Genomic DNA, 24,278 nt, shown 5'->3' with positions numbered 1-24,278 from the left:
ACACATTCTCACACACATACATACACATACATACATACATACATACATACATACACACATACTCACATACTCACACATGTGGACATACATACACATACTCACATACTCACACACACACACATACACATACACACATACACACATATATACATACATACAGACATACATACACACATACATACATACATACACATTCACACACACATGTACGTGCACATACACATACATACACACACATACACATATATACTCGTGCACATATATACTCACACATACACACATGCACACATACATACACACATACACACATACATACATACACACATGCACACACATACATACAACAACACGTACATACAATCACACACATGTACATATACACACATATACACATATATACACACATACACATATATATAGACATACGCATATGCACACACATGTGTGCACATACATATACAAACATACGTGTATACACATACACTCATACACATACACATACACACATGTACTCTTACACACATGCATTCATACACACACATAAACACATAAATGTACATATATACATATATAGAAACACATATACATAAAATTTTTGTAGCCATTTAGATCAAACATCGCAAACAAGAAGACACAATGATTGTTATAGCTAGTGATACCATAAAAATTAACGTGACCAATGTGTATATTCATATGCCAAATCCAACCCAATTTTCACGGGTCTAAACACAATCAAAAGCACATCAAAGACTTTCTTATCCTAAGGTCAATGTTCTCATGGCGATAACTTCAACCCACAACCTGGAATCTCCGTCAGCTCAAGTCTAGGGACACCTTGAGGGGTGTATTCACTAATTTTAACTTTTTCATGAAAGAACAATTAGGGGCCTCCAGAACTGGAAGGATGACCCTATCACCCTCTCCTTGGAAAGTTACAAGTAGCTTATGCTAAGCCAAGGATTCATGTCTCACCTCACGGGAGCCTTATGGTGAGTGTCTTGGGGGGAAAACCATCTATCCCCTTGCACTGAAGCTATCGCGATGTTCGAACAAAAAAAGGGTGGTCCACTACTCTAAGGTGTTTAGTGGGGGAACTTCTGCAGAACTTGGTGTCTACCCATGTGATGACAGTTCATCCAAGAACCCACTCCTCGTTATCCACACAAGTGCATACACATAGTGCATATACTAGGGAGTATCGTCGGTGTAGATACACATCACCAAGGCATTGCGACTTTCGCCTAACATATTAATTTATATAGCGAGCAGAAGAAAGTACTGCTCAGGTCATTCCCCTCTCACTAGCCTAATGGGCTTCTCGGGAGGGTAGGCCCTACTACCTAAAAAGAAGATGATAACAATTTCTCTTACACCCAACGCCCAATGAAAGACGAGGGAAGTTCAGATACTTGTGTTATCATCTTTAGGGTTCTATCTAAACACAAAGCATGCCAAAGGCATAAAACACCTCAAACAAGTTAATTAACCCCAAAATGGAATAAAGATGTGAGCCTAATTAAACTAGAAAGGAAAAACAAACAGACATGTAGACAAAATTTCTAATAGTATTTAAATGAAAAATGGGTAAAAACTCAAATTATACACGTAATTTAAATATTAAAATATTAATAAATTAAAATTAACATAAAAAATATTAAATTGAATAAAAATACCTTGTAAAAGTCGTCAACAATACGTCCAACTGGTTGTCAAATTGACCCTGATAACACAGCTAGTTGACTTTGCAAATAAAACAAAAAAAAACCAAAAAATCTAATTTTGCCCCATGGTCGGATGGGGAACTAAGTTTGGCGGGAAGGAGTCCGGTTGGACTAGCCAATGTGGTATGCCATGTGGCACCAAAATGGCCATTTTCTTTGCATTTTTACCAGATTGAACTTCTGGCCAATTTTTTGTCACAATTTTTTTTTTAAAAAAAAAACCCTTTTGAGAGCTTGAAGTCACGAATTCAGTCATATATTTTTGTTTACTATTTTGATCATTTTTAATATTTTTAATGAATTAAACATTGTGAGTAGATTTTTAATGTTAAAAAAGAGGTTGATTAGAAATTGAAAAATAAATATTAAATGAAATTTAAAAAATTATTTTTCACTAGATGAGAGAATCTTCTCCAAAAAGGTTTTTTTTTGGTTAATTATAAATTTAGTAGTCAAAAGGTGACGCCGAACGAAAACTGTCAAATTTAGCTATGTTGGACTTCAAAATATTATAACGAGAAAAATATACATTAAATTTTTTTAATTTTTTTTAGCACTGCATATATATGTTTTCTATTTGGAAAAAAAAATCTGAAAAAAATAAGTCCATTTTCATTTTTTTGGGTGCCGCCAATTAGAACCCCTGATTTTCAGCATTTTTCAGCAATGAAAAATCTCTTTGAGTTTATAAAAAAAATATCAATTTTTTTCCTAAAAAATTTAAAAAACAACAGACAAAATTTTCATTAATATTTTTACATTTGATCAGTTTACATCATTTCAAAATTTAATTTAAAAATGTCACTTTTATGTGGTCGAAGTTATATAGTTTTAGTTCTGTTGGTCGATGCCTTTATAAAAGTGTGACACAACATTGTGCTTTTACCCCAAGGTTTAGGAGGATAATGCCAAAATTTCTTCCCAAGGAAAGAATGAAAAAATAATTCATGGCGAAGGAAAAAACCTCAAGATTTCAAAATTCCTTCCTCAAGAAGAAGACAATTCGCTAAAGATGAAGAAATTGCAAGGCACAGGAAAAAATGCTCAAGAGAGAGAATTTTTCTCTCTCTCTCTCTCTCATTCTAGAGTTCAGAACGGAAAAAAATCCAAAAAAATAGGAAAAGTGACGAATTGATCAAAAAACTCTTCAGAACAAGATGAACTTAAAAAGACGAAAAAATTCCTTCCAGACGAAAAATTCTCTCCAAAAAATTCAGATGGACAAGATTTCTTTCCAAGTGAAAAATTGACAAAATTCTTTCAGGAAAGGAAAATCTTTCGAAATATCCTTTTGAATCCATAATGGAAAGATTTTCACAATCAATAAGTTGGCGATATGTGAAGGGAATATTGGAAATTTCTATTTTCAAACTCAATATTAACGGCAGGATCCGTTTGCATGGTGAGTTGTTAAGGGAAACATGACGCATTTTAAATGCAACTGTCGATTTTAACCTTTTGCCAACTTAGCAGTTTGGTATGAGAATTATATATAAACGATGGATTGTAAATCATTTCTCACACAAGCTTTTGGAGAAATTTTAAGTTAGAGAGAGGAGGAGAAAAGTCAGAAGCAAAGAATTTATTTATTTCTAAGAAGTTCTTGTTCACAGAGGTTCTACTTGATTCCAAATTGGGAATTTACACACTAGAATTCCTTCTTCATCAATTCATTAAATTCCTTATGATGATTTTAATGTTAATTTATTCCACTTTTTAGGAATGGCGGAATCCAACAAAGCTATGGCTACTTCCTGACAGGCACAAATTAAGAACGAGATGAAATGATTCCTGTGAGAGTCCAAGATTATTTCAAAGTGGAAGGAAATTAGTGACACCAACTTAAGAATTTTCTAGTTGGGATCATTCTGAAACATGACTTTTGGAATTGCGAGATGCGCTCCGTTAGCCCTTTCCATCAAGTTTGTCAAGAGCGGAAGTGTCTCAGTTGTTAGTTTCCCTCCAATCATTCAATGCTTAGAGATAATTTTGGAATGCACAAAACATTCTAATCCTAAAAGAAGAACAATTTTGACATTAGATGGCAAGATTTTGATTGTAGACACTTAAAAATAATTATTTTTAATTCCTCACATAATTAATTAATTAATTATGTTAATTCAAATTCTCCTCAATATTAATTAAATAGAATTAATATTGTCACTATGGTATGTGATTGATTTATTTAATAAATCAATCCCTTTCTTTATTCTTCTAAAAATTAAATCCTCACAAATCTCCCTCTTAGCTAATTAATTTGAATTAATTAGTTAACCCACATGACTCCTACAAACCATCTTCTTAATTCATCATTAACCTGATAAAGTCTTCTAGAAACTCCCTAAACTTCTTTTTTTTTTTAAAAAAAAAAAGGGGTAAAAATTTTATTCAATCAATATCAAAGTACAAGCCAAAGCCAAAGGCCCACCAAAGCAAGACAACCACCAAAACAACCAACACGAACCCTACATATACCTGTCCTCCACTAATAACCTCTCTAGAGTCCCCAAGTAATCAGAAGGTAACTCATCCCTTCCACTAATATCCCAGTCGTCCACATTCTCAGAGGCCCACTTCGCCAGACAATCGGCCACTCTGTTCCACTCTCTAGGGATATGACAAAAGGAGACAGAATCCAGGAAACTGCAAAGACTCAGAATCTACCCGACCACAAAAGCCAATTGCCAACTAACATCCTCCAGCTTCTGGTTGTTCAGCATATCCACCACAATCTGAGAATCAGACTCACAAATGATCCTCCGCCAACCTAAAGAGTATCCCCGCTCCACAGCTATCTTGATAGCAAGGGCCTCCATCAGATTATTAGAATGCTGCCCTTTGTAAATAGAGAAGACAAAAACAGCACCACCATCATTACCTCTACCAATACCCCCAACACCAGCATGACCAGGGTTCCCACGAGAAGAACCATCAATGTTAATTTTTAAGACCCCCACCGGGGGAGGCGTCCACCTTCCATCGCGACTGACCCGTTGCCTGACATGGCGGGATCTTCTACCAGCAAGGCTTTCCCTGCTGCTATCCCCCAAGTTCAAATTTTGCAAAATAGCCAGGTCACCAGGATCAGAATTAACAGACATATTACACTTAGCTGAAATAGTCTCCTGGAGCCTGCTAAGAATCTTCTTCCACAATTGAGAAATTCCCAAATTGGAGCCACAAAAAACTCGTCGGTTCCTCTCCAGCCAAAGGTTCCAAAGAATGAGAGTAGGCCCAATAGACCAGGCCACCTGCAGGAAAGAAGTCTTTGTAGGAGGTCTGCCCAAACTTTCCCAAAAGTCAATCAAGGAGGTAGCATGAATACAACCATGTTGCCAAGCCTCCCACCATCTATGCCACAACTCTCTAGAGTAAGGGCAAAGAAAGAACAAGTGAGAGGTACACTCCTCATTGCAGGAACAAAGAAGGCAAATAGAAGGACCCTGAAAACCTCGCTTGCGAAGATTTTCCCAAGTGAGGCACTTCCTCTGAGCAAGCAACCATAAGAAAAAATTGCATTTGGGCCATGAGAAGTTGTCCCAAACCTTCTTCCACCAGTGCACCTCAGCCGGACCATGTAAGTTCTTGTCAAGCCTAGCGTAGCCTTGAGCAACAATGAATTTACCTTTTGGACTAGGACTCCAAGCCAGAACATCCCTCCCATTCAGAGAGCTGCAAAGTCTATCCTTCAAAATTCTAACAAGAACATCACGATCCTCATCAGAACCACCTAAGGGCCACTCCTGAGGATCCTTCCAGCAAGCCACCGTCGCCTGACTAGTACGCTTGACAGTTTTAAAATGTTCCACCTTAATCCAACCGGCATCAGAGAAAATATTGCAAAGAGGCTGAAGCTGAGGAAAACTAGAAAGAATGGGAGGGTGGCCATCCCAAGAGTCCTGCCAAAAAAGAGCCTCAGAGCCTCTATTACAGATCCAGAAGAGCCCCTCCTTAATCAGCTGAGCACCCTTCTTAAGAGTATCCCAAATACAAGAACCCTTTCCCAACAAATGAAGACGAGGCACATCAAGGCAATCAACACCGGGGAGATACTTGTGGGCCAGAATCTTAGCCCAATCCTGATCCTGATTGTTGCACCACCTCCAGTATAGCTTGGCCGCCAAGGCAGTGACAGCAAGAGCCATAGACCTAAGCCCAAGGCCCCCAGCATGCTTCGGCCTGCAAACAGACTCCCACTTGACTAAGCTCCACTTCGAGGAAAGAAGGTTGCCAGACCAGAGAAATTGCCGAGACAAAGCATCGAATTCCCGCACAAAGGCTGACGGGGGAGCCTGCACACAACACCTATAGATGGGGAGAGACTGCACCACAGTCTTTAGAAGAACCATTCTCCCAGCAGAAGATAGCCACCTGTGAGTCCAATGACTAACCTTACTCCGAAATTTATCCAAAATTCCCTTCCAGTAATCTCTACGCTGGGCTCCCAAAGCCAAAGGGATCCCAAGGTACATCAAGGGGAGAGAACCAATCTGAAATCTTAAGATCCTAGCAATCCTGCTCTGAATACATTGAGGAGTATTAAAGAAATAAATGGAAGACTTGTCATCATTAATACACTGACCTGAAGCCTTCAAATAGATGTCAAGAGCTCTCCTGAAGTTCACAGCCTCACTAATTCTAGCCAGGCCCATCAGCCCCGTATCATCCACAAACTGAAGATGAGAGTAGGAAGGAAGAGAGTTGCTCTAGCTCCAACCACGGATAAGACCCTGACTCACCTGAGATTTAATAAATCTTCCAAGACCCTCTGCCATGATAATGAATAAGTAAGGAGATAAAGGATCCCCCTGCCGGAGACCCCAAGAAGCACTAAACAGATCTGAAGGCTCCCCATTAATAAGAACCGAGAAAGAGGCAAAGGTAACACAACTAAGGACCCAATTCACTCACTCCTCAGCAAAGCCAAAAGCCAGGAGAGTTTTTTGTAAGAATTCCCAACTCACTCGGTCATAAGCTTTAGACATGTCAAGTTTAATAAACATAGCCTTCTCCTTAGAGTTAGCCATAGAATGAATAGCTTCCATGGCAATCATGATGCCATCCAAAATTTGTCTCCCTTCAACAAAACCACCCTGCTCAGCAGAGATCAGAGAACCGAGGAGTGGTTTGAGTCGCTCAGCAATCAACTTGGTGATGATCTTGTAGACCACATTACATAACGCAATAGGCCTGAATTGCGCCAGTCGATTAGCTCCTTCCATCTTGGGAATAAGAGCCAGGAAGGTAGAATTCATGGACTTGAGCATCTGCTTGTTCCTATGTGATTCCTGAATCACCTCAAGGAGGTCAAACTTTATAATTTCCCAAAACTCCTGGAAGAACTCAATCGGAAACCCATCCGGACCAGGAGCCTTGCCTTTTTTCATATTAAACACCACTTTCTCCAATTCAGGTAACAAGATAGGACATAAGAGAACCCCATTCATCTCAGCAGAGACCAGTTGGGGAATACAATCCAAAATGGCCCCCTCCTCAGCCCTAGCAGCAATATCCTCCCTAGAAAAAAGGTTAGAAAAATAATAGACAGCTTCCCTGGAAATATCAGCGCTGGAGGAAAGCTGAGCCCCATCTTGAGAAACTAAAGAGGAGATAGAGTTCCCCTGCCTCCGAGCCTTAACCGAATTATGGAAGAAAGCGATGTTCCTATCTCCCTCCTGAAGCCAATCAATGCGAGATTTCTGCTTCCAGAAGATCTCCTCCCAAAGCTCCCACTCTTCTAATCCCTTTAGAGCCAAGGACTCAGCAATGCTAAGGTCTGAGGTCAACCCCTGGTCACGAATCTGACGAGTGATGGAATCCAACTTGGACTGGGCAACCAACTTCTGAGCTTGTAGGTTCCCAAAACACTGTTTATTCCATCTCTTAAGCCTGAACTTCACATGTTGAAGCCTCTTAGTGAAAATAAACATGGCCGTCCCATGGGTAGGCCTCCCCTCCTACCACCAATCCAACATAAGATCATGCAAAGATTGATCTCTTAACCACATCAACTAAAATTTGAAAGAGGGATTTTTGGTGATTCCATAAACGGTGACAGAGAGCTTGATAGGCCAGTGATCAAAGCCCCTCCAGTCAAGAATTTCAGAACTTGTGATCAACCTACTATTCAACCAATAGCAGGAGACAAGAAATCTATCAAGCCTCTCTGAGATAGCCTCACCACCACATCTCCTATTATTCCATGTAAATACACCATTGGTTGGCTTCACATCAATGAGATTCAGGGAGCCAATCATATTCCTGAGCAAATTTGCAGAAGGGTCCAGCCTGGCTAATCCACCACGTTTTTCATCCAAGCAGGTAACAGCATTAAAATCACCAGCCATAATCCATGGGAGGAACGGATCCAAGGCCCGAATGAATTGAATGTGAGCCCATAGACTGGACTTACCTGCCAGATCAGTAGGAGCATAGATATTGGATAAGAGACACCTTTCTCCAGTCGCAAAATAAGAGGCAACCAAAGAAATAGAAGAGCGAGACATCCACCATAAGGGGGAAACTCTCCTCGGGTTCCAGAAACAAGCCACCCCCCCAGCACTATTCAAAGCACCCACCCCCTGCCAATTGCCTTGGGGCTAGATACGCAGAGCACAGCTCGCCAAACCGTCAACTGAAAGCTTGGTTTCCTGAATGAAGACCACATCTGGTGATTGAGATTCAATTAATCTGCGAACAGCCTTTTGTCTAGGGATGTTGTTCAACCCCCTTACATTCCATGATAAAACAATCATTTATGGGGATGGGAGAAATGAGAATCAATGGGTTTCACTGACCCCAACTCAACCAAAGTATCACCCATGATCTTAACCTTCTCTTGATCAGTCTTCCTTCCACTCTTTGATGGTTTATCAAGAGGCCCCTTCTTAAAGGATTTCTGCTGTAAGCCTAAAATAGAAGGAGCTTTGTTACCCTTTACAGATTCTGAAGCCCCCTTAGGAGCAGGGGGATCAAGAACCACCACAACAGAGCCCAACAGAGTCTGAGACCCCTGGAGAACCCTGAAATCCTGAGCTTGAGAAGACAAAGCCACAGCCATCTGATCCACTTGATGGACCTCTGAAGATACAATTTGATCCTCTTTCTTTTCATTCTCATCCTGAACTTCATGCAGACCCTTATCTCCAGAAGAGATCTCAACTGGAATGCCTTCCTCTTGTGTCAAATTATCAAGAACTTCAAACTTGTTAAAAGTATCCTCATTCTGTCTATCCAGCCAGGATCTCTTTTTTCCTTTGCCTTTATTACGGGGCTTAACCGGAATAAAACCCTCCTTATCCATAGGTTCATTAGACATCGGGGCCTTTCCCTTGTCCCCCCTAGGAGGTTCAGGGGCAGCCCGGGGAGAGGATTTAAATCTGGGACATTTGCGGTGCAAATGACCGTATTCATGACAAATTCTGCATCTAAAGGGTAGGGTCTCGTAATCCAGTTGTTGGATCCAAGAAGAAGATCCCATGCGAATTTCCATAGAATCTGGTAATGGATTATTTAAATCTACTTCTACACAAATGCGAGCAAAAGAAATTATCTTACGATCTTGGGTTTGTGAAGCCGATCCCACAGGTTTGCCAAGAAGCAGAGATATTGAGTGAAGAATATCATCCCTCTAGAACTCCAGAGGAAGCCTCGGCAGCCGAATCCACACAGGAACCCGGGAGGGGATCTCTTCGGCAGAGTTGAAGCCCATGTGCCAAGGCTTGATGAAGAGCCCAACTTGGTTAAAGAAATATGGGCCCCCTTCAAAAGCCTTATTCCTATCCATAAGATTTGAAAAGATAACCAGAAAGTAATTATTAGCAGCCAAAATAATCTCCATATCCCCTTCAGGGTTCCAAACCCGACGGGCCCAAGATTCCAACACAGGCAGAGAAAGACGAAGGCCCAAAAATTTGCAAATAAGGGCATGATTACACCAATAATCAACATCCTCCGAAACTTGCTCAGGTTGAATAATCAGAATTGGACGATCCTCGGATCTCTCAAGACATCCATTTACTTTCTTCAAACGAAACACCCCTGTTGAAGAGGGTATTCCATCCCCAGATTGTGGTTTACCCAACTGCTCCTTTACATTGGCATGCATTGACGAAGACGGTTCAACCATCTCCAAATCTCCGGATGAAACCTGAGCCATAAAACCATCCCGATTCTCCATAGACCGAGAGCACAGCCACACCAAGAAAGATAGAGCCAAGGCCAAAGACCCTCAGGCTCAGGACACAACACTCCTCCCGCAGTGAGAACCACCACGCGCAGCCAGAAGACGCAGGAACAAAACCTGCCCACAAGCCAGGCAATGGTCGCCTACCCAAACGGCCTACGCACCCCTGAATAAAGCAGACCCACCCCCCTTTGAGATCGCGCCAGAAAACTGCCCACCGAGCACAGATAACGAACAGCCAGGAGAGCTAGAGCACGCGGGCCCTAGCTCGCACCAGAACGCCGCAGAGAGACATCCTTCACCATCTAATTATGCACTTTCAAAACACTCGACCTCATCTGTAATCTTGCCAATGAAGGCCAGAAACTCCCTAAACTCACTTAACCTTATTCATCTAATTTTTAATTCCCTCCACTCATTCTCTCTCCTAGTCAAATCCTCCTACAAATCCTAATCCCACCTAACATTTCCTCTAATCCCCCTTCTAATGAGTTGCTAATGGCTAATCATCATGATTAGCCACGAAGTCAACTCCTTGTCCCTTCCATCCAACCACTAGCTTTTAATGCTCTTTTCCTAGGTGAATGTGAGATCTTCAAAATCTCACAATCCCTCTAGGCATCTCCTTTCTCAAGGAATTTTTAATTCCTTCCTATTCCTCCAATCCCCATGATTATCCCTTTTTGGAGAATTTTAAATTCTTCCTCCCCATTCTTTAAGGAATGTCACATCCCTTGCTCCTCTCAAGGCACATTGGGAAGTCTTCCCAGTGCACTTTTCTCTTCTCAAGGTACCTTGGGAAGTCTTCCCAATGTACCTTGAGGAGTGTGGAGACAAGAAATGACTTTAAGGCATATCTCTTGGTCTCCACACCCTCTCTTGGGCCTTGTGTGAGCTCACAAGCAATCCTAGCCCTTCATCTTGAATCCATCCTAGCCATCCATTCTTCCTCCCCTCTTCCTATAAAGTGAGGTCTCCATCCCTCCATTCTTCATCTCCAAGTTTAGTAATCTTATGTTGTCCTTTTGAGCCCAGGAATTCATCTTGGCAACCTTATCATGTGCAAATCATATCTCATCCACACTTGATCATATCATCCTTATTATCTTCCAAATCCATTCCATTTGTGCACAACATTGGAGAGCCATCCACATCAAGCAAGCAAGCAAGAGGAGCACATCAAGTGGAGCATCACCAAGGGGTGCCTTCACTTCATCAAGCTCAATCCGAGGGAGAGGTATAAGGTTTTGTGAGGTATATGCATCTTATTCATGTTTTCATGTGTTTTGGAGTTATGTCTTTGATTTTATATGATTATATGTTTGACTTGCATGCTTATTAACTAATCCACCTCGCAGGTCTTTTTCACCTCTTCATTGACTAACCTCACAACTGATGCAAGTGGAGAGACATTAGAGATTCCTGCATTCCGATCCATGACTTACAAAACCAAGGATAGAGTTGCAATGATATATGATGCTAGCATGGAAAGATGTGTTGAAATAATCAACAAGATCTGGATACAGAAGTCAAGACCACATATTTCCAAGATGCCCAAATAGATCACCAGTTTTGACTTAAAGCAAGAATATGCTAACCTCGTGATGATGCTAAGTAGAATTGTGGGATGTCCACATGCCTTCATGTTCAAAATGGGATATTTTTCTTCATCAGTGAAGTGATGAAAGGCAATGAGATAGTAGATTGGGGAAGATTGATCAACCACTATGTGCATACGGCATCTACTCACTGGCAAGAATGGGCAAATTTAATGGCTTGCCAGGAAAGGGACCCATGGGATGTGGACAAAGTCAATTGAAGGTTCACAAATGATATCCATAGCTACATTTTTATAACACTACATCTTTCAAGTTAGTCAGAGACACCTTCACCATGCATTTAAATAGATTATTACAAGGAGAACCTCATACAAGGTTGTTGTAGGCAGACAGAGCACTAATATAAAAATACAGAGCTTGGTATATTCAATTTCCAAAGTTTCCCTATATCCGAGTTCAAGGATTCTCTTTTCTCTCACATAAGCTATTGAGGTATCCGATGGACCAAATGGTGTTGTTGGATCTCACTAGATAGTTGACTACCTATGACAAAATTCAGAAGAAAAAGAAGAAGCTATCAATTGAATTTCCTATTGTCGTAGGAGATTATATGGAAATGTGTCTGACATTGGTGGTGACTGAGAATTCTGTAGAAGAATTGGTATTTTACCATCTAACATCCCATATAGTCAGATCCTACTTTGATCCATACAACAAAATAAGGATGGTTATTAGAGTGAAGTTCAAGCACAAATTCCATCTGGAGGACTACTGGGCTAATGCTAAGGATGATATTGAAATTCGAAAGAGGACACGTTCTCTAGGTTGTCCCTTGACATGATCAAACTTTGTGAAATACTTTAGATGTTAGATCAGGTCAAGGAGGATGAGAATCTAGTTCAACCAGAATTTGAAAATTTGAAGGATAGGGCCATTCAGGCTCCAGATTGCTTGAAACCAAAAATTGATTATCTGGATGTTTTGACTAGACCTATCCTAAAATTCACCAGGCATTGGGTTGATTAGTACATCACGAGGCTGAAGGCAGGAAATGTTCGCCCAAGTTACCAATTGATGGGAAACTTGGATTCCCATAGTGAAGCCATATAAGGGTCATCTCAAGCCCAAGCCAAAGAAGGAGAAATTTTGCAGGAAGGAGTCGAGCAAAGTAAAGAGAATAATGTTCCTAAGAATTCAAGAACAAAGAAGAGAAAACAAGCCCATTAAGAAGAATCGTAGTAGAAAAGGCCAAGGGTGGAGAAAGAACAATCACCGACTAGCTCTTCTAGTTTGCAAGAAGTTGAAATGTTTGCACCTGAGGTCCCAAGGAGTCAAAATCAAGATAATGTTCCTAATAATGCACAAGCATAAGATATTCTCAACATCAATGCTTCTCACAAACTAGTTTAGCCAAAAATTCAAAGCCAAGAGCTTCCTCCCAGTCCAGAACAACATGAGCAGGATGGTTTCATAGAGATAATTCTGGAAGACTTGGAGGAAGTTTCGCAAGAGCAAGTGCCCATGAAAGTTCAGGACCAACTAGCAGCTGCTCCAAATTGGCTGAAGGAAAGGATGAGAAAAGAACCAGAAGAGGAAATGGATCCTATGCAAGAATTAGAAATTTTGAGCATAATGGACAGACCAACAGAGAAAAAGGTAGCCAAGAAGTTTTCAAAGTTTACACGGGACGATTCGGGATCCAGAGCACTGCATTTGGTTGAGCCTAGGATAGATAAGGATAGAAGTGTGATCACACCCAAAGAATATGTAATCAGAGAATTCAATTTAGGGTGTGCTTCCATGACATAGGTGGTGGAAGATTTTGATGAATCTTCCTTGGCAATGAAGGAACAAATGAAAAAGATAAAGGAAAAGAACAAGAATTTGGAAAGTTAAAATAGAGCCTTGTGTGAATATGTGTGGAGTTTTAAACATCCACTCAAGGAGGAAGATCCATTATTTGTGCTTCCTTTCTCTCTTCCTAAAGAATCTATTGATGGTGCTGAAGAAGTTAGAAAAAGAGCTCAATTCTCTAAGGAGTGGGTAGAAGATGTCTTCACTCCAGCCAGAAAATTCATCGAAGACTTGGCTCAAATCCAATGGAGAATTCAAGCTGTCTTGAGTAGGCTGGAAATGACGGATAGTTCATGGGAAATATGCACATTTATCAATACCTAACTATTCCATGACTTAGAGCATTAATGAGAATGCCCAGGCAAACATTAATTGAAGGGAAGGTTGTCCAGGAAAGTGAAGTTTATGACTTCCTATGGTGGTTTTATGTTGTTTGCACTGGAAAGGAGTCTTTTAAAAGATTCAATAGAGAGTCTAAATCTTTGAAAGACTCGGTTAGGAAAATATAAGGAGAAGTCCTCAACGCAGTTGAGGTATTATTTTTTAGAAGGTTGACTGAGCATAAGTTAACAATAGACTTCTTGAAGGGCAGGTCACATGAATATTTCTTTGTAGAATCATTTTCTAAAGAACATCTGGAAAATGCCACGTTGTTTTCCTGCATGATGCAAAGGACTCAAGAGGTAGGGGTGGATTGGGAGAAGTTTTTTTGCAAGTGCGAAGAAGATATTTCCTTGCTGGAATTCCAGATGGAGAACGTGCCAAGTGTCTTTCTAGGAGAATTTGAGGCCATCATTGCTAGGTTCATTGTATTCGCCATTAATGAGTGAGATAGTGCTCATCCAATTTTGGATGAGCATCTTTTGACCATATGAGGTAGTGGCACATTCATTGTTGGAATATTTGACCAAATGATGGCTCAATCAATGCATGGCGAGATAATGGAACATTTATTGCATGTGGCCGATTTAGGAGATGGTGGAGCATTCAAGGTATTTTGGGTGATTTATTGCATGATGGTGCATTTATTGCACAATGGACGATATTTGCTTGATGGGGCATTTATTACGCATTGGGTGAATTAGAAAGAAGTGGTGCATTTAATGCATAGTAGATGCCATTTTTGGTAGGAATGTAATTAATTGATAATGGGCATAAAGAGTCACTAATGTAATCAAGGCTAGAGGCCTATATAAGGGGGTGACCCCGTTCATTTGTAGATAAAGGAGATTGTATGAGATTGTTGCAATAAGCTATTGAAGTGATAAACTATAATACATTGTTCTTTGATGGTGTATACTTGTCTCATTTCATAGCTTGCATGGTTTCGCTTTCCTTGCTTAGAGTACATTTATCTCAAGCACTTAGGCGAATGAAGTTGATTGCAGTGTTATAAGGAGAAGATTGTATGCTCGTACCTTTTGTTGATAGCTAATTGTTATCAACAACATAAGGTTGGACTGAGCCATTTTATGTGTGCATTTAATCTGAATTATTGAATGAATATTATTCTCTGATGGTATTCATTGATGATTTGAAATCTTTCAAACACAACCCTTGAAGATTGCACTCGCTTCATGTAGTTGTCTCAACGTGGCAAATTAAAGTGTGATTGATCCTATCCTAGACATTGTTATTTACTAAGTTCCTAGATTTAGAGTAGCTTTCCTTAAACCCTTCCTCATTTACTTTCAACATTATTTAGTCGAAAAAGTTCTAAAAAAGAGAACCTTTAATAGTCAAATCATTTGCAAAAAATCTTCTTGAAAGTTATAAATTTGTCTTAATCTTCTTCAAAGTGTGTGTAAGTCCCCTTGAATTTGTTGGAAATGTGCCTCTAATTCACTTGATATTTGTTCATATTGATTGGGTTAACTCTTGTCGATGAAACAATGTGAAGGAAATGTGTGAGCTCTATTGGCATGACTCTTGCCAATGTATCCTCTTTCATCGGAGCTCGGAGGAGCAGGTTTGACGCTATTTCGATGACCCAACGAAGTCGACTTCGATCGTCAGGATAATTTTGGCTTTCAGGAAGACTGCATTAGATTTGTGTCGATGACCCGATGGAGCTATCTTAGGCGGTCTGGGTTGTCATCGGCTATGAGAGGTTCCGGTCTGGAGTTAAGCTGATACCCGATGAAGTCGCCTTCGGTGATCAGGTTGATATTGGCAATCAGGTCGACGTGATGAAGGCTACACCAAAGTCCCGATGAGTCCACTCTATTTTTTCTCAGAGTGCTTCGCTTATCGAGATAGCAGTTTTGGGCGTGAGCCGATGACCCGACGAGACCACTTTAGGTTATCGGGATAACAATGCAGATTGGGGTAACCTCACAGTGTTGGTTCTGATGAGTCTGTGGAACCCTAAAATTTGCAATTTTTAGAATTCCAAATTCCAAGACAAGGAGCAAGAAAAATTCTATATATATATATATATATTGAATAGGTACAAGTAATATATTTTATATTTGTTGCACAATATGAAACCATAACATAAACACAATAATGGGCATAAAAAATGGAGTGTGAAGGACCAAAGGGGGTATTTACATCATTTAAAGACCATTTATCCATTATATACCCATAAAATAGCCTTAAAATACCTCTAATATGCCTAAACAACTTGTAAAGTGACAATTAATTACATAAACTAAGGCAATTTCGGGATTTGGAATTATTTTTATTTAAAAGGGGGGTGTCTTTTCACCCAAAGGGGTATGAAAACCATTCAAACACATATATATGTGTGATGTAAAATGTAAAGAGAGAAAAAAAACATAAAAGGAATAGAGACAAAAAGTGGAGGCAAATTTTGTACTTTTAAACTTTTTATCAAAAATAACTGGTTGCATTTTCTTTCTCATATGTGTTGAGAGTTAACATATTTCCAAAAGGTAGTTGCTTGTGATATTATCTAAAGGAGATAAGGTTATTTGTGTTGTTCCAGTAAAGTTTTGTGTTTCATATTGTAGATTTGGATCAAAAGGATTTACTTGTGAATTGTAATTGTTCGTTGTAATTCTTCCTTGGATGGTCTCTTAAAGTTAGGGTTAAACTCATTCAAGCGGTTTACAATATAAACATCAAAATAGAACTCATAAGAAACAGTAACTGACAGACTTACCAAAAGGGGTGGGTTTAAAAATTGTCTCATAAGTTTACACAATAAGTCCTGAAGAAATATAAGACTCTATAGCCCAAATAAGAGGAAAGGCACTGATCATTTGTAAACAAACCCTTTAACCATACCAATTACCCTTTGCTTTTAAGCATTAGGATTAGTAGAGTAGGTATAGTAGGTAATTTAGCCAAAGTGTAACATATATACTTTTACAAGATACATAGATCAATGCACACATCTGAAATCAATCTGTTTAAGAAACTTATGCCATTCTGAGACTAGGAGATATCAGATTAAGACACTAAATCTGCTATAAAAAGCATTAGCTGAAGGAACAACTAGTGAGTAGGTATACCCACCTAGGTCCTGCAGAGCCTAAAGTGAGAGAGTTAGTAACCAAATAGGTTCACTCTATAAGTTGGCCAAGTCAATTGGAGGGTTTGATAATAGGAGTTGGCATTTCCTTAGAACCTATCCAATCTGTTGATTTGAGACCCAACAGAGTCGATGAGGTTCACTCTTGGTTATCGAAGATCAGGGTAACACTTCCTGTGTTTTGCCGATGACTCGATGGAGTCACCTTCGGTGATCAGGTATCATCGGGCGATTGACTCTACCGGTTGAAAGCTATCCCGATGGTCGATGGAGTAGAGACCGACTGCGGACGTGAGTTCAAACCGAGATCCAAAAAGGTGAACACTCGAACACTAAGGATGAGACTGTCGGTGTATATGAATACAAACTGATTGACTCTCTGCATGTGGGATAATTGGTTTTCCATGAATTTAGACCGACGCAGGAAAATGGTTAGACTTCAAGTCGTTGCTGCAGTTGCTCATAAAAATGATCGACCAGTTTGGTATTTGAAGCTGAACGTGAATGGAATATATGGTTACGACTTGGAATAGCTATTGAGCAATCTGGAACTGTACTTTGATCTGAGTGTTGTTTGTTACATCTGGAACGATTGTTTGACAGAGTGTAAGGAAGTTTGCATACTGAACTTTATTGTATTTGACATACTGATAATAAAGTTATTTTCTGTTGGTGGTGGGTTTTTCTCCTGAAAGGGTTTTCCCATGTTAACTCTGTGTGTTTTATCTCTGTGTTGTTTAATTGTGTATGCTTATGCTTATGCCATATTCTATAAATGTTGAAATTTTGTAAACACTAGTTTATTTTCCCCTGCAAATTGACATTAGGGAAGCGTATTTCTACACTTGCTTTCCTTACAAAATTACTAGCTACATCACCACACGAGCCTATATCCACATAAAGTCACTAGTACACAATCAAAACCTTGGAGTAATTGTATGATCTTCCTACAAACTTAGCATACATTTGGATTTGATCAAGAGAGGATAAGGTAGCCATTGGGAAACTTTTTTCCTGTGTTGGTGTGGTCACAAAACACATGTCAACACTTAGTAGTTAGTAGATTTGTCACCTAGTTTGAGAATTTTGTTTAGACCAAACAAACTTAGACTATTCTAGCAAAAAACCATCCAAAATTGTCAAACTCCAAATTTTCAAACCTAACAACATTTTGACTTATCCTTCCTAATATTTGTCAATTTCATCTTTGCTCATTTTACCAATCTAACTGTCATTCCCACATGGTCCAACTATCAAATTGTCTTTTAGAGGTCATATGTCAAAACCACCAAATCCATTTTTTTTATTGGATTTTTGTTGCCTCGAATTGACCTACATTATCACACTAGTACATTCGGGTCAAAATTTCGACGACAAATCGTCGGAATTCCAACAAAATTTCATCGCACTACTGACAAAAAAGTCGTCGAAAACTTTTTGTCAGAAGTTTCGACTATCCTTGTGGTTGTTGAAATTCCGACATCACCTCCAACCTTTCCGACGACCGCCATGGATGCTCATACCTAGAAAGAATACCGTCACGATCTCGGCCTATCGTCGGAATTCCGACTCCACAGGGTAAAATTCCGACGACACTCCTCTGTCGGAATTTTACCCTGTGGAGTCGGAATTCCGACGATAGGCCGAGTTCTCAAAAAAAAAAAAATTATAGAAAAAGATTGACATTGGTATCTCTCTTCTATCTCTCTTCTCTATCCCTCTCTACTATCTCTCTTCTCTCTCCCCTCTCTAGGTCTCTTTCTCCATCCCTCTCTTCTTCTCTCCCTCTCTACTTCTCTTTCTCTACCCTCTCCAGGTCATTATCTCTTCCTCTCACCCTATCTCTCTCTCTCACCTCTATAGGTCTCACCTTCCATTCCTCCATCATTACCCATGTTGTCAAGTTGCAAGATATTTCGCAAAGTACTTGGTTGCTAGGGTTGATTTGCTTAAGTGTTGGAGTCGGAGTTAGATGAGACCTGCATGATTAAGTTGTATTAAGTGATCAAGTCACCAAGATCTCAATTGTAAACATGACTAGGTTCTAGGGTTTTAGGGTAGCATAGGTCAAGATTGAGGTATGGTGGTCAAGAATTACCTTCCAATGACAAAAGACATCCAAATGATGAAGAATGAAGCTGATGAACTCATAGAAGTTTGGAGGAGATAATTTGACTAAGTTAAAATTTTGTTTAAGTCATGGTCATGATACTAGCTTGCTCATCAAGAGCAATTTGTGTGAATGAACCCTAGAAATGTGCCCATGCTAGAGAAGCAAGAATTCCAATAAAACCTAAGGCAATGCTAGTAAGGGGTCAAAATTAAAGAATTAGGGTACAAAAAACAAAATTTGGCTAAGTTGAGATGTTTCTCAAGGATGACCTAAATCATGGAGTGTAAATCAATCATGAAACATGAGAATGGATAGGTCTTGACCCAAGCAACGTAAGTCCCTCTTGTGATTCCAGAAGATATCACATCACAATCATTGAGTCTATCTGCAATATAAAGTCAAGACCTGACTATTGGAATCTTGGAGTCATCCCATTTGATCACGTAGTTTAGCACTTGGGAGGATTTTGTTCAAGAGAGGATATAATACTTAGTATTTTATTTTGTGTTGCATAGTGCATAAAAAACACATCAACAGAAACCATTGAAAGGTTTGGTTAAAGCCTTTGAATCACAATCTCTACAAGAAGCTATCAAGAGTGCCAAGAATTTGGACACTTTAGTATCCAAGAACATAATTCATAAGGCGCCACTTTTAGAGCAACCAAAGAAGCCTATCAATGTAATATTTTATTTACCTTGGATATGTTTTATCCTAAGTGTGATATTCCACTATTAAAAAGCTTAATTAGGTAATATTTTTACTTAGGTAGAATAAGATAATGAGTTGCACATTCTCCTTCTTTGATTGAGATTCTACTTTTTCCTTGTCACAAATTTGGAAACTTGGATAAGCAATTTCTTTTTTTGGTTTTCTACCTCTTCATGATCCTCATGGGTTTGGAATCTTGGAAGCTATATATTGTAGGTTTTTCCTCAATTAACATATCAAATGAAACTATTGTGAGCTTTCATATCTTAACATACCAAGGGCTTAAGTTTGGGGACGATAGGGGGATGACGAAGGGGGCAGGGTGGGATGCAAATATATATACAACTTAAAAAATTAATTATAAAAGGATGTGTATAGAATAAGTATAACAACTGTAAATAAAACTTTGCCACACTATGTAAATTTTACAATAAACATTAAAAATATGTCAATGACTGCATTGAAATTTGAACATTAACAATGGTGGTAGAGTTTTGGAACTTTGGGAACAAACTAAGAATAAGTATAAGAATTGCAGATGAAACTTTGGCATACTAAGTGTTTAAACTAGTCAACATAAAAAAAATGGAAACGATTGCATTAACAATAAGAATGGTGGGTAGAAGTTTGGGGTCAATGGGTAGTGCCCCTTGTGGGGGGTTTGGGGCAGAGCCCCCATCAAGGTTAAAGGGCATTGCCAAACCTTTAATACGGATGACATTTTCACAATAATTTCACCATTTTTGTTTAGAATTGGAGTTTCTAATTGGGGGCCATGGGAGACTCATAGGCATCCTCAATACTATCAAGAGACTCCTTGGAGTCCCTAGGATGTCCCTAAGTGGTGCGGCAAGGGGATGTTTCCCCTAAGTATTGCATCCTGAAAAAATAGGGATTTTGGAGGGGGGGAAGGGGTCCTCGTGTTTCAATGGTTTCAAAAGATTCTAAGTTTTTTTTTTATCTTGTCATAACAAAATATACTCCTCTTGCATCCTTGGATGATTTGAAAATTGAAAACAATTTGACAAGAAAAAACTAACTTCTAAAGTTTAGACTTAGTTTTCTTTTTTTATCCAAGTCACTACAACATTTCAATGATCAAAGTAGCTTTTTTTTTGTGGTTTCGAAGCATCCAAAAGGCTTGAGAAATTCAATATTATCTTTCATTCCACCAAAATTGGAGATCAAGAAGCATGCTCACAAACAAGGATTTGTTTGTAACTTAAGGCAATCGACTAGTTTTTGGGGCATTTTCAGGTCTAAAGAACCTACCATTGTGTCAAAAAGGCCCATAAGACCCCATTTTCATCTAAAACTTGTCTCTTTTGGTCGTAGAAGCATTTAAGGGAAAAAAAAATCACACAACCAATGATATGCCTATACCATACATATTTGAGTTAAAATAAAAATAAAAAATTGACAACGTTTGGAGACCATTGAACAATTTGGGAGATTGCTAATACATACACTCAATTTATAAAGTCTCAATTTGATGTACTTAATCTTCGAGAGGCCTATACAAAAGCATTTCGTAATTGCGAACTAAGATAAATTTCCATTTTTGGCAGTTTTCATCATGGATTATGGTATTAAATTCCAATATTCTATTGTCAAGATAAATTCAAATAAATTCCGATATTCTATTGTCAAGATAAATCACATCACCTCAGTAATTGAACTGTAACAATAAGATTGCATACAAAGTGTAGGTTTGCTATGAAACATGTTAAAAGGGTTAAACTGTTTCAATTAATACAAACACTGGAACTATTAAACAACAATAGCTTGTTGGTAATCAAGATTTTGGACTATACCCACATTTTACACCTTTTCATATAGTTACAAAGAACATAGAAAACATGTACGTGGAACTACATATTCCAACATATGTAAAAATACAACAATCTAAATAAGAATGGGAAGCATGTGGAGAATGGTTAAGACATGCATAAATAAAAGGAAAACAAAAATCTCTCAATGTGTATCACAAACAAATCAAGGAAAAAAGCTTTTAGGCAGGGGACCGATATGATCATAAAAATTTCAAAACTTCCAAAGTATAGAGCATTTGAGATTTTACAAAGAATACGCTAATTCAGCTTTATTCATGATGAGGCATATTCACAACTTTTGTACTCGCACCATGGTGTTGTTCGTGTTGGCTCTGTTGGACCCTGCAATTAAGATTCAATATGCGTACATTATTCAATAAGATTAACTGTGCAACATAATGAAATATTGAAAAGTGTGTTATCTTATTGAGTTTTGCTTTGTTTCAAGAATAGTTTAATATTCTCTACTTAACAGGGCCAACCACGTGAAGGTGGAAGCTCACTTGGCCCCTCCCCCCCCCCCCCCCCTAACATCACTCTAAATTCCCCGTTAACATCTAACATTCATTCATTCTTTCATCCATTATTAAAATATAACATTCATTCATTATCACATAATGTTCATTAACACATAAAATTCATTAACCAACACATATCATTCATGAACATTCATTAGCACATAATTACATTCATTAACACATAAAAATTAGTCATTATCAAATAAGGTAGATTACAATCATTTCTTTCTTTGTTTTTTCTTTGAAGCTATGAAAAGACTAAGTGGAACATCGGTTTCTTCATCATTTCCCCCATCTTCGGATGTTCTGCCCTCTTCTCGTGCTCTTGATGTATGCCTAGTCCTATACAAAGGACGAGGATGCTGAACCAAAGGGGGGTCCTCTACAATAACAAAGAATTGGGTTAAATTCAAAACATTTTTTTATTATTGTTACAAGTATTTCATTAATTTAAAGAACACAATCGTTACACTCTTTACCTGATGGGGCCACATCATCTTCCACATCATTTTGTCTAGCCTCAACCTCGACATGCTGAACACCCTCTAGATCCTCTGGAGTTGAAATACAAAACGTTACATTAATCAATACACCAATTGCAATTAAATTTGTTTAAAGGAATAACAGTGGTCCTCTTTACTTGATTGGGGAACATCACATTCCTGATGTTGTCTACCCGGATCATGCTCCACTTTGTCACCACCGACTACATGCTCTAAAATATTAACAATAAAGTTACATTAATTACTACACTAATTTTCAATTTAAGATGTTTAATTGTATTAATAATTACATAAAAAAATTTGAATAGCAAATGAATACCTCCACTACTAGGATGCACATCCAGACCTTCATGTACAGGTTCTATTCCACAATTATCATGCTGCATTCCAATGTCACGCACAGTGTTATCATTGCTTGCTTATTTAAAAAAAATATAGTCACTTTATGTTGAAACTTAACATCAAATAGATTATTGGTTAAGTATTCAATTTGAAATAATTTTCATTTAGCTTATTTACCATTGTGAAAGATGCATCAGAATCTCGTGTTTGCCCACTCAATTCTCGTAGCCGTTCAGCCACGGCTATATAGCCTTGCTGGTAGCCAATTCTCTTGTCATCTTCTGTGGGCACTCTATTGAATTCAGAGCCCTGCATTTTTGCTTAGTATTGTGAATTGTGAATTTTGCTTGTATTGTTTGATTAAAAAAAAATTGTTTACAATTTATAAATATTTTGATGTGATACTTAATTTACTGATTCTTACAATTCGTGCGGCAAGTTTCATATAACCACCAGAGCTGAGTTTGTGTTGCCCATGCTTTTCTTGTCTTGCCTTGGTTGCCTTTGACGTGTCACTCAATCTATGAAAAGTTTGAAATATGTTAGATTATATAAATATAATGAATAATTAGTACATATTCACATTCTTAATAGTATCACATACCTTCCTCTGGCGTCTGGTGGTGTATTTTCTTTTTTCCTTTCAATTCTCTCCTTTGCATCCAAAATTAGGTCCTTCCACTCCCTCTCTGGAATCATGGGGGGACGCTCATACTTTACGTTCTTCTCTAAATGTGTCCTGTATTGGTCCCTCACATACTTTAGATATGTGCCAGCTTTTTCCAAGAGCTTAATCTTGTCGAATGTGTCATTTCCAAACAACCCTACCATACGGTTTGTGAGTTCATCTTTTAACTTTTTTTCTTAGTCATTCCACCTTTAAAGCAAAAACAAACCTGTTAGATTTAGAAAGAAACTGAAGCTACCTTTGATATAGTTCAAGAAATGGATAAAAGGAAAACTATTATAGCAATGATATGAAATCAAAATAGTGGATAAGGGTTAGTTCACGTATGATGTTCCACCTTTTACGTATGTTGGGCCCAAATATCTGCAATGTAATGTCATTAAGATTTTTATAAAAAATATCATTTCGTGCAAAAAAAACATGGGATCATTAGTCCAAAATGAGTGATCAGTAAGTAAATTACAATTAAACTATATATAATAATAATTTTAAAGTACCTGGAACCTTCTGTATCTTCAAGGGAATCAATTCTTCATCGCTCACCACCAATGTGGCCTGCAACGTTCCCGTACTAGCAATACGGGAAGATCCAGGAAATGATGGTATGTTATCACCAGTACTCGCCTCTGGTGCATCCTCATGTGCATCTCCTGCCACAGTAAATGAATCCACTATGAAATGCCTCCAAGAAAGAACACTTCAAGGGTAATAAACACATAACGAAAGAGAGAGAAAAAGAGGGATCTACCACCA

General features: G+C 38.6%; 1 protein-coding gene across 1 annotated transcript in view; it reads right to left on the bottom strand.

Annotated features, from left to right (window-relative positions):
• Positions 1-9,039, bottom strand: part of LOC131876295 (uncharacterized) — a 31,195-nt gene extending 22,156 nt beyond the window's left edge. Inside the window, exons 1-7 of the mRNA XM_059221213.1 lie at positions 8,519-9,039; positions 8,329-8,429; positions 7,772-8,133; positions 6,686-7,678; positions 6,461-6,529; positions 4,386-6,394; positions 4,197-4,328 (exon numbers count right to left, since the gene is read on the bottom strand). Coding sequence (XP_059077196.1) covers positions 4,197-4,328; positions 4,386-6,394; positions 6,461-6,529; positions 6,686-7,678; positions 7,772-8,133; positions 8,329-8,429; positions 8,519-9,039 — 4,187 coding nt within the window. The remainder of the gene's footprint in view (positions 1-4,196; positions 4,329-4,385; positions 6,395-6,460; positions 6,530-6,685; positions 7,679-7,771; positions 8,134-8,328; positions 8,430-8,518) is intronic.
• Between the last annotated feature and the right edge of the window lie 15,239 nt (positions 9,040-24,278).

The sequence above is a fragment of the Cryptomeria japonica genome, chromosome 5 (genome assembly GCF_030272615.1).
Source record: "Cryptomeria japonica chromosome 5, Sugi_1.0, whole genome shotgun sequence".
In the NCBI taxonomy this organism is placed as follows: domain Eukaryota; kingdom Viridiplantae; phylum Streptophyta; class Pinopsida; order Cupressales; family Cupressaceae; genus Cryptomeria; species Cryptomeria japonica.
This window is presented reverse-complemented; position numbering and strand designations above follow the sequence as displayed.